The following is a 12,459-nucleotide window of genomic DNA, read 5'->3' on the forward strand; positions in this document are numbered from 1 at the left end:
AAATTGTAATTACCATTTGAAATATAATATTTCATAATTACATCAAATTTAACACATACAATGTAATTTAATCAATTGTAATGGACAAAAGTATAAATTATTACCCATTTAATTTTAACTTAAAAGCTAGGCAGTTATCTTACTAAGAAAATATTTTCTAAAACATAGTAATGTGAGAGATTACTTAAAATAGTAGTGCCAACTATCATTCTTCAAATGTATTTACACCTATTTACTTTTATTTTGTAGGTAAAAAGAATTAATACTGAAATTAAATCGATATTAATAACAAAATGATAGAATATATATAACATAATACTACTATTAACCATCAACTCAAGCTAATAAATTATTGACACAAAGTCTTATCTTGTGAATATATAAAAAGACTATCTCACATGAAATGAATTAATTAATTTATTTTTCTAAATAATTAATTTAAATTATAAATAATTACTTTACTAGATTAAATGTAAATAAATTAGTTTAATAGAGATAGCCTTACTGATGAGACTGTCTCATTAAAAAATTTATGAATAACATACAAACCAAACATATATATATATATATATATATATAGTAATGTGAGAAATTCTCAATAACATAATAGATTATAATAAAAAGAAAATTACTAAAATAAATGTTATATAAATGGAAAAATTTGAATTGTAACAAAGTGAATTAATAAAAAGATTGAAAACTAGTGTATAACAAGCTCATGTGACAATAACAAAAGCAGAAATGAACAAAGTACAGATTTTTACACCCCCCAATTAATCAACAAAAATAAATAAAAACAAGAGTACTCTCTAAATAGTCTCTTTATTCCATTAATTAATGTTTACCCATATACCCATTTTTTTTTTTATCCCCACAAACAATTTATCACTCTATTTTCCCTCTCCCTCTCCATTTTATTTATTTAGCAAAACAATAAATAAGTTATCAAAATTTAAACAAATAACAAAAAAAAAAAAAAAAAAATTACTGTCCTCCAAAAATAATAGCTTACACTTTTTTTCCCAATTCTTGTCCTCTTTGACAAATTGCTGAAACCCGACCCCTTTAGATCTGGCCCGACTTGACCCGCATTTTTTCTTCTCTTCTCTTCTTTTTTTCATCATCTCTGACCCACTTTGGATATCAAGTGTCACTAACACCCATAAACATATAAGTATATTTTTTTTCTTTCTCTCATTTTAGATCCAAATCCCAACCCAGAAAAAGAAATTTTCAAAAATTAAAATAAAAATTTATCCCCATTTTTTCATGCTTCCCAACAACCAATCCATTTTTTTTAAAAAGAAAAAATTTAAATTATTTTTTCTTTTGGTATCACAATTCTGTTGTGATTTGTGTCTCACTCAGCAGTTGCAGTTCTTGAGGCGGTAGTTGGGGTGTTCATTGAACCTGCATTAACAATGTTATTAGCCACAATTTCATACCCATTTCCTTGATCATCATCTTCTTCATCATCACCATCATCTTCTGTATCACTTCCTGGTTCCTCCATTGTTTGATCTCCATGATGGATTGGCGGCCATTGTTGTTCAGGTTCCGCCATTATTGGAGCTTCATTATTCTTCATTTGTTGTTGCCCATAACTTATTGCCATTGGAACTGCTGGGTTCGGTGAATTCATTTCCATCTTGTTTCTCTCCCTGTAAAGTGCATCTAATTGATGGAAATACGGGCAAGTTTTGGAATCTTCTGGACGTTTCTTGTTGCTTTCCTTAACTTTCTTGAAATATTTGTTAATGTTCTCCCATTTTTCTTTGCATCTCTTCGCATTCCGATTGTAACCCAGTTTTTTCATGGAAGATGAGATCTCTTCCCACAACGGGCCTTTCGGCCCGTTTTCTTGATACTTTTGATCTAGACTTGTTCTCAGATTTATCAGTGCTTGTACCTCTGCTTTTGGCCATCTTGATGAACTTGCTTGAAGATTATCTTTATCTCCATTGTTCCCCTTTTGAAGCTCTACATTGTCCCCATTATTATTCATCTTCTCCACCACCACTATAGCTTGCTGCTGTAACTGATTCATTGATTGTGGCTGTGTTGGTGATGGTAATGTCACCGGAATTTCTTGCGCCTGAATTTTATGCTGCGGTTGCGGTTGCGGTCGTGGCGGCGGCGGCTGAGGCATTAACTGTTGCAATGGTTGCGGTGATATCGATACTGATTGTGGTTGAGTCGTGGTGATTGGCGGCGCTACTGCCGGCACCGCCAATCGAATCTGGGCTTGTGATTGTGCTTGTGATTCGGGTTGGGTATGGGTTTGAGTTTGGGTATGGGTTTGGGCTTGGATCGGAACAGGAAGAGGAATCTGTTGTTGATCGGAAAGTTTTTGAAGAAAAGCAATAAGAGCAGCATCTTTAGCAGCAGCCATGGAACGTTCTTGAACAAGAATATCATGTTCACGATTCAATCTAGCCATTTCTTGCATTTTCCAACCTTCTTCTCTAGCAGCTCTATCATGTTCTCTTTTCTCAACAGCTTCTAGAAACTTCTTCTGTAATTCCTCTTGTTTATCAATCACTTCCTTCATCAACCTCTCAAAAAAATCCTTCCATTTCCTCTTCCTTTTCCTCCTCCCCAACAATTCCTCATCCGACGATGTCGACGACGACGACGACTGCGTTGCCGACGGAGACGACGCGTTCTCCATCTGAATCGAACTATGCGTCGGAATCGCCATTGCCGGATTATGCTGCTGTTGTACCAAATTCATCTGTTGTTGTGATGGGTTTATAGAACTAACACTTATAGGAATATTATGATGTGGGCTTGATGGAACAGTAACAGTAATATTAGCTGGATTCGTTCCAGCTGGTATTACCATTGTTACAGGCACCGCAGCTTGTGGTGGTGCCTGCGACATCTGCGCCGCCGCTCGTGGTGTCACGTGCGGCCCAGATTGTTGGGGTAAAGGTGTTGGTAAAGATAAATGGTGTTGTTCAAGTGCTTCTAATTGATCAAAAAATCGATACGTCTTACCATCAGATTTCCCAACTCTTCCATCTTTAGTTCTTTTGTGGTATTTATACACATTTTCAAATTTTTCCTTGCATTTTTTTGCACTTCGATGATATCCAAGCTCCCCCATTTTTCTGTATAAATTGCACCAAAATTAAATTATATTATTAATTTGAAAATTAAAATTAAATACGATCCTATAAGATTTTAGTTGAGTGATTTATTTACGGGTATTATTATTATTATTATTATTATTATTATTATTAGTATTATTATTGTAATTAATTGAAGTGGTACATTATAAAATAGTAGAGTACATAAAATTAGGACTTGATTGAGTGATCTAAATTTCAGTGAAGTATAGATTTGCATAAAGTTCAAAAAATGAAAGAATCCCAAAACATATTCCATTATTCAGTACAAGTTTGTACTTATGAAGCTATTCTAGAAATATGAAACAATTAATTAAATTCTCAAGAAAAACAATTAATCCCAAATTCTAATCTAATTATTATTAATCCAACTGTTGAGTAACGAGTAATTTTTCCGAAATTAAAAAAAAAAAAAAAAAAAAAAAAAATCGAACCTGGAAACTTCTTCCCACAAAGGACCTTTAAGAGAAGAATCACGGAAAACACCATCCATATCAGACCTTATCTTAAGCAAAGCAAGAGTTTCTTGTCTAGGCCACCGGTTACCGCCTGTACTTCGGTCACCTTCAAATAAATCAGCTCCACTTATTCCTTTATCTTCATCTCCCATGGCAGTCATAATTGTAGGACCCACACCAGAAACTTCACCTTTACCACCACCACCACCGCTACCACCACCGCTGTCGTCTCCGGAACTTCCTAATAAAGTATTAGAAGTACCCAGCATGTATAAATTAATTTTTTTTTTCTTTTTAATTTTATGTGTATAATTAAGATGAGATGAGATGAAAAAAATGGTATATATTATGAGATGAAAGATGAAAAGAGGTGGTGGGGAGAAGAGAGAGAAAGGAAGTAGAGAGAGAAAGGAAGAAATGAGTTATTATTTTTATTTTTTAATTTTTGGTTTGGGGTAGAGAATGGAGGGCAAGTGCTAGGTATAGTTTGTTGCTTATGTTAAGCTGAATTACAGCTTGCTGCCTCTCCCCACCAAAATAAAAATAAATAGAATTATTATAAGATTAAAACTAGATAGGTAGATAGAGAGAGAAATGTATTAGAAATGGAGAGAGAAAGAGGAGAAGCTAGGGTGATGGTGAATTTGAGGGTTTTATAAACTTTCTCTTCTTTAATTATTTTTCTTTTTCTTAGTTTGTGGGGATCTTGCTGTCTTTTTTTTTTTAAATTTTTTTTATTTTACTTTTTTTGTCAATTAGATTTTACTTCACCGTATATTAAAGTTAATCTATAAAATAAATGAGGGTGTAAAAATATATGGATGAGATAAAGAGTAGATGATATTAAACGAGAAAATATATAACCGTAGTCAGAATCACAAAACATATCAAAATCAAAGTCACGTTTTAAGATAAATAAGATTTTAAAATTAAATACACAGTTGTATTTTAAAGCTATACATTTTTTAATTAATTTTTAAAGTATATACTATTTTTATTTATAAGAAAATCTTCAAAATTTTGGAGATCTGCTTTCTTTTGTTTTATTATTTTCAGTTTTATATCATTAGCGAATTGAATGTCTCACTGATCGTCATTTTTTTACATACACTTAATTTGATAAGCATGTTGTCAATATAATAATTTATTCAAGTACTTTTGTGGGAGACCGTTTCTTAAATAGAAGACCTTAAAACCAAAAATCAACAATCTTATTTTTTCTTTAATTTTTATTGATTGAGCTATTTAGCCCATACAATTTGTATAATTTATTTATGACCATGATATGCTGAATATGATAATGATTTATAATTTTAGATACCAATGATATATAAAAAATTAATTATGTTTTTTCCGGAAGTAATGTTCTTGACATTTGATAAACTTTACTTTAACTAAATATTTATTTGAAACTTTAAAATATAATTAATAATATTCAAATAATAAAATGTAAGATATGTATTTCTTACTTTGTTTGGAATCTTTTTTCTCCCTCTCTTTCTAACTTTCTCTCTCATGTCACATTTTCTCTCTCCTATTCTCTCCACTCTTTTCTGCACTTAAATTATTCACCTCGCAATACAGTCTACTTTTGAGATGTGAATGAAAAAATGCGGCTTTATTATATTATTAATTGATTTGCTTTCTTTTTCTTTGAGATAAAAGATTTTTTCAATAATAAGGCTTAAAGCATCAGTAATTGTCTTTTTATTTTTTATAAACAAAAATTTACCTTAATATTTTACTAATTATATTTAATTTTAAGTTTCATATTATTCCGTCAATTTAAATTAACAACCTTTTAATAAATAAGGTATTTTTAAGTTAAAAAATGCATATTTGATGATAAATAAAAAAAAATAACATTATATTTATGGAATTAAAAGAGAAATATAACAGGTGAATAAAATTAAAAGAAAGTAGTGAGTCAATTTTTAAATAAGAAAATGATGCATAATAAGTTAAGCAATTCAAAATAAAAAATAATACAAATTTTGAGACAGAAAAAATATTGTTTTTCTATTTTTGAGAGTTAGCAGACTGTAAAATAGTTAAATACTCTGTCGTAAATTTTATATATATGCAGTAAAAATTCTAATTGCCGATCAATAGACTAATGGAAAAAGAGGACCATGTTTGATATAATTTTGTAAAATTCTATTTTTATTTTACAAGCCTTGTGATGATTTAACACCCAAAATGGTATTTTATTTATATTTAAAAAATTAATTTTATTTTAGCCAACAGTTAAATTTTGTATTTAATTTAATTTAATCTAATTTGTTGATAAGTACAAATTACTATTACCAATAAAGTTGTTTAATCATCATGAAGCTTGAAGACAATAATTGTCAAACACAAACTAAGAGTCATAAGTCTACTACTCATCAACTAGTTAAGTCGAGACTTTTTGACTAAACTTTTTACAAATTTATATATGAAATTGGCATTCATTTTACATTACTTTTACAAATCAGCAAATTATAAGTATCATCTTATTTTTATTATCTATATATTTTGAAAAGATTATACAACTAAAATCATTTAGTAATTATAATTAGAAAAGAATTTAATTCACTTTTAAAATTATCATATATAAAAGACCATCTGATCAGTTGAAAATTTACTATATGTTGATTATATATTGATAAATATTTTTTATAATATATATATATATATATATATATATATATATATATATATATATATATATATATATATATATATATATATATATATATATATATATAATTCTTGAGAATTTTTAAGATTTACTATTTTACTAAATTAAATTGAGTATTTCACTCGACTAATTTATAATATCAATTTGACTTCATCTTAAACATTTTTAATATTTTTACTGATTTTATAATAGATACGTACATATATATTTTTTAAATTTAACACGTTTTGATGTGACCTAGATAGCGTGAATAAATATGAAACTAATCTTTAAGTGGCTAAGATATTTTTGTTGAGATTGATCTTGAACACATTTTAGGCCTTATTTAGTCATTTAATTTTTAATAATTCGACTGATTTTAACTGGCTAAAATTAATTTTATTTTACTGATTATAACTGATTAATTTGATTTTTACAAAATATAATTGATTTTTACTGATTATAACCATTTTTTAGTTATAAACTGTAACTGAATTTTATTGATTAAAACTAAGTTTTACATATTGTAATTAATTTTTACCGATTAAAATTTATTTTACAAATTAATATTTATTTTTACTAATTAGTTTTTTTAAGGTGAACTAAAGAAAATGTTAGTTAAAAAAAAAAAAAAAAAAAAAGGGGGAAATGATAAGGTTTGAAAATGGGAAAAATAATAATGAAAAAAGAGAAGCAACAGCTGCAGATAGCGACGATGGGGATAATAAGTTGGTTTTTGTCTGTCCAGCTAAATATAGTTATAAGCCTGGGCCATGTAGGTCATCTTTGCTTTTGAGGTATTTTTGGATTTCAGTGAAATTTCTCTAATTAACTTTCTAATTATTTGTTTTATTTTAATTTACAATTTAACCCCTAACATGAGACTCATTCACCTTAATCATTGATCCCTATAATATTTATACACCTAAATAAGAGATCAGATCAACACTTAATTATAATTTTAATTAATACGATCAGGTGAAGTTGATCAGTGAACAGGTGTTTTCTTATTCTTATAAATACCAACTTTCTTTTATTTTTTATTTTTACTCATTTTGTCCCTTCACCAAATTTATCCTCCCTCCAATTCTTTTAAGTTGTCCCATTTAATTTTTAATACTATTTATCAATTACTTTTAATTTGTATTTTATTCTTAATTTAGACGTTAAAATATAGTTAAGTAGGATCTTATTTGATTCGTCTCAAAATTAATATCAAATTTTTATAATTTTTAATTATGCACAATTAGATATATTTAGAATTAAACTAGTGTATTAAATAATGTGCCAAAACTAACTAGGACAACTTAAAAGAATTGAAGGGAGTATCATTTTCGTTTTAATTTCTCTCATTAAATTTAACATATTTCTTTTTTAGGAATGGCACACTCTTTTTCTTTAATATTCACCAACCCACATTTTTCGCATTTCTCAATATTATGGTAGTAATTTATCTATTTATCTTGATTTCTCGGTTAAATTTCTCATTACAACATAATATACTTTTAGTAAAATATAATTAATGGCATTTAATTTATATGTCACTACTTTATAATTCTAATGGTATATAAAGTGGTTTTAGTGACATTTATTAATTCAACTCTTTGGCAGCATAAAAAAAATCATACTAAAGTTTTTAAACGACATAGGATTTAGTGATATTTCTCATAAATGTCATTATAGATATTAGTAACAATTACATATGTCACTAAAAGCTAAATAAAATATCACTAGATCACTTTATAGTAGAATTTAAAATAAAAACGAATAATTATTACACTAAATAAGTTATATTTTTGAATGTTGGTAAATTTTATATACAAAAAGTTAATTTTATAATAATTATTACATCGAGAATCTTTTGGCTGTAATGGCCTTGGTGAATACTAGATAATTTTCCAGCCATGTTGGGTAAACACTATGGCGCTCGTGCATCCACGCAGACTCTTCTTGGGGCCTGCTCTATAATTTTACATTACTTGTCACATGTAAAGTATCCACTTGTGTGGTATTTTGTCCGGTTAAATTAGAATTAAAGAGAAATAAGGTATATTTAAGAAAAAAGTGTTATAGCAATAAATAAATACATATTATAGAAAAAGTAAATTGTATCTATCAGATTAAAAGTAAGCGTAAAGTTATTATAAAAATAAATAAAATAATAAAATGGATTAAAATTATTAACAAATAATACTAAATGAGTTAAACAGAGGAGTAAGTAGGAGTGGAGTTGAAAAAAAATTAAAAGAGTCAAAAACATAAATATAAATATGATAATACTGTGTATTTTCACCAACTTTTTGGATAATTTTCTTTCTCCTAATAGAAATTTAATATCTAGATTGACTCGAGGGAGTTGCACTTCATCCTGACTAAAGATTTTTTGAGTATATGTATTTCTCTTTGTCCTTTTTTCTTGAGGGGTATAGTATATATCAATATATGGTATGTCCGTTACCTTTTTCCTCCAAATTCCGACCTGTACGGGATAATAGATTGATGACTATGAATATGACTCATATTTTTTATATCTCTTTTCGATAGCAATATTAATTAAATATTTACGATTGTATAGCTGATTTTGTTACAATTTTATTATAAAAGTGGATTGTATTATATTTTCTAATCTTATTCACAAATAAAACAATTTAATTTCATTCATCGTCTTTAATTATTTTTTTCTTAATAATTTACTAGCTACCAACTAAGTTTCCTCGTTATGGATCTATAATAATGGGAGTAAATTATTTACACATAATTATATCATAATCGTAAAAATAAATATTTACAATTTATGTTTCCTATTACACCCTGTAGTTGAAAGGGAAGTTAGCCGAATGTTATGACTTGGCAGGAAGGCTGTAAATAATGGAATAGACAAATCCGTCGTGAAGATGTTGGCAATACAGGATAATGAACATGGAACATGAAAAAAATATAGAGTTACTTTTGTAAGAGACCGGGTCGTTTTCAATAAACTTTTAGTTTTAGGTGAAATTAAAAAAGATTCTTAAGTAAAGTTTTAGGTTTTTTTTTTCAACTGACAACTATATATCATATAATTCTCTTTTTTCCATCACATTAATGTCAAATAAATATACGAATTTAAGATCATATAATGATAAGGTATAAAAATATAATTGAAGAACTGATTTTTAATAATAAGGATTAACTCAATATGACCCCTTCATGAGGTGGATCCTAGGCGATTGCGCCTCAAAACTACCATATGAACAGCCCTGGTGAGAGACTATCTTTAAAAGTGACGGATTCAAAATAAAAAAACTCATACTTAATAATGTATATTAACTAAGCTATTCTTTAAGAAATGTATCTTACGATTAAACTGTCTCATATAAGAATTTGTAAAACTCATATATGATCAAAGGGTCCCGTTTTTGGAACAAAGAGATTATCCACCTCAACATATACATTTAATGCGTTAATGATAAACCGAAGAACCCATCGGTATATGCAACCAATACAAAGGTTGGAGAAGAAGAAAAATGAAGGCCACAATGCAGAATAACTTTAACATACTGAATTATCCGCTTTGGAGCATAGAAGTGTTGTTCTCGAGGGTCATGTATAAACAAACAAATTTGATGAACAACATAACAGATGTGTGGACTACTAATTGTGAGTTACTATAGAGCACATGCGAGCTTTTAGTGCATAAGGATGGTCATGGGCAAGGTTTGGGTCTTGTCCAAATAGACCGGACTCAAACCCATTGAATCATAGGGTTAAAATTTTTAAAACTCGAATTTAGACACATCAAATTTGATGAATTTTAGGTCTTAATAAAAGTCAAAATTGATTCCAAATAATGAAAAAACAGGATCAGAATAAATTGAAATTGATTTTGGGTTATGTACTTAGATTAGATTTGGTGGGTTTAGATCTTAAATAAGTCTAAAGAGAAAGTTTGGGTCGAGTCTAATTAAATATATTTAGTTCTTAAATTTTACTAATTAAACTCATTTTAATAATTTTGAAATATACTAAATAGGAGTATAAAATAAATTTTACTAAATAAGATTTACTCTTTCACGCAACAACGTCAACAACAACAATAATAATAACAATAATATTAATAACAACAACAATAAGGATAACAACATCAAGCTAGAGCAACAACAAGAATATAAATAGTACTAGTAATATTATCAAAAATAATTTTAATAGTATTATTACAAAAAAATAACAATAATTATAGTGTAATAAATTATATAATATTTAAATAAAAATAATATTATCAATTTTATTATTTTTATATTTTTATCTGACATTACATTAACTCGTCTGTAATTTCATCCACTAATACAATGCAATCCATCACTTATACTTTTTTTCCTCTTTCTCAAAAAGTATATTTAAATGTTAATAAATCCTAATTTGATTCGTTCCTTGTAGCGTAATGCATATAATTAAGTTTTCATGTGCAACTTAAATGTCACAATTAGTGACTTTTGAATCACAACCATCACTATTAATCCTTTACAACCACTTTAGCTAATAAATTCAACTTAAAACCTGCAATGTTCACAGGTCAATACACTAATTACGTGCAGTAAGAAATAAAGTTACCTCCATGACCAATTTTTCATTTTAAGTATAAACTCCTCTTAATTTTTGAGCTAATAGGCAGTTTATCATCGTTTTTAAAAAAATTTTCTAAAATTAAAAATAAAAAATAGAAAACATGAAAAACAATAGGAAATTCTACTTGGTAACTCTGAACTTTCAGTTTTTTCACGTGGTGGACATGCCTTTTTTTAATACACATGGTGATCATGACCTTCCAACTTTACGCTATTTTTACTCAACGTAATGACATTTTTTCAAAAACCAAATGTCGTGATCACTCTAATCGACCACACACTATCTGAAAAAAACGTATTTACTGCGTATCATTTGCTGCGGTTTTTCTATATACGCAGCAATAATTAGGAAAAAGAATTAGAAAAAAAAAGTCTACAAATGCTGCGGTTTCCCTGATGCCCGCAGCAAATAATGCTTATTTGCTGCGGTTTTGATATGCCCGCAGTAAATAAGTGCATATTAAACTAAAAAAAAAATAAATAAAATATAAGCATTATTTGCTGCGGTTATTGAATGACCGCAGCAAATAAGTATTAAAAAAAATTATTTATTTTTCGTTTGATAAGCAGTTATTTGCTGCGGGCTTCTTAAACCTGCAGCAAATAATGCTTATTTGCTGCGGTTTATGAAGAAGCCCGCAGCAAATAGTTAGTTCAAAAAATATAAGAAACGCGTTTTGACGTTCAATTGCTTAAAACCCTAAAATAACTTTCTTCAAAAACCCACGACGACGACTGTCTTCTTCTTCAAGCTCTTCAATTTCAGAAAATTTCTTCAAAAACCCATGAAAAATCTCTTCAAGTTCTTCAAGTTTTTCAAATCATACGACTCTACTCTGTTTTTTTTATTTCGTTCATCATCTTCCAAACCCAACGACTTTTTTTAAGTTCTTCAAGTTTCTGTGTTGTTGAAATTTGTTGCTTCAATAACCACCCATTGCACGAATTTCCTTCTCCATCTTTGTTTAAGTTCTTCAACCCACCATTGTTGCTTTTCTTTCAAAAGCCACTAAATTAGGGCTAGTCTTGTTCTTTTTCAAGTTATTGTGTTTTAATAAGGATTTAGTCTTTTTTTATACTGATTTTGATTTTGTTTTTCATTGTAGGTTACATAATCTTATTGTAGAAACAAAATTATCATATCTCATTATCAAGGTATGTATTTTATATTTGAATGTGAATAATTTACTTATGTATGTACTTGAATATTTGAATGTGAATAATTTTAATTAATTAGGATTTTTAGGGTAGATTGAATGTGAATAATTTACTTATGTATATATGTGGTTGTATATTTGAATGTGAATAATTACTTATGTATGTGGTGTCAATGGTTCAATGGGTAGTTGTTCTTGTAAACGACATCATGTAAGATTATAATTATGTAATTTAATTATCAATCTTTATTTGGTGATGATAATTTTTGCTGGTGTTAAACCTGCTTTGCTTAATTATCTGTGTGAAGTAGAAATTTGGAAGTAGGATAGTGGCTTTTGCTTATCGAAAATCGGCTAAGAAACTGAAGAGATTTAAAGAACCTCAGAATGAAATGAGTTTTATATACATTACTTATAAAATACAAGAAGATATCTTTTAGCTAATGA

General features: G+C 28.1%; 1 protein-coding gene across 1 annotated transcript; it reads right to left on the reverse strand.

The window, feature by feature from the left end:
• Nucleotides 1–544: 544 nt before the first annotated feature.
• On the reverse strand, nucleotides 545–4,213 carry LOC130810132 (trihelix transcription factor DF1-like). Its single transcript, XM_057676090.1, has 2 exons — nucleotides 3,566–4,213; nucleotides 545–3,113 (listed from the first exon to the last, which is right to left on the reverse strand). Exons 1-2 carry the CDS (start codon nucleotides 3,856–3,858, stop codon nucleotides 1,361–1,363), a joined length of 2,046 nt encoding a protein of 681 aa, XP_057532073.1. The 5' UTR covers nucleotides 3,859–4,213; the 3' UTR covers nucleotides 545–1,360.
• Between the last annotated feature and the right edge of the window lie 8,246 nt (nucleotides 4,214–12,459).

This window comes from Amaranthus tricolor, chromosome 4 (assembly GCF_026212465.1).
Source record: "Amaranthus tricolor cultivar Red isolate AtriRed21 chromosome 4, ASM2621246v1, whole genome shotgun sequence".
Lineage (NCBI taxonomy): Eukaryota > Viridiplantae > Streptophyta > Magnoliopsida > Caryophyllales > Amaranthaceae > Amaranthus > Amaranthus tricolor.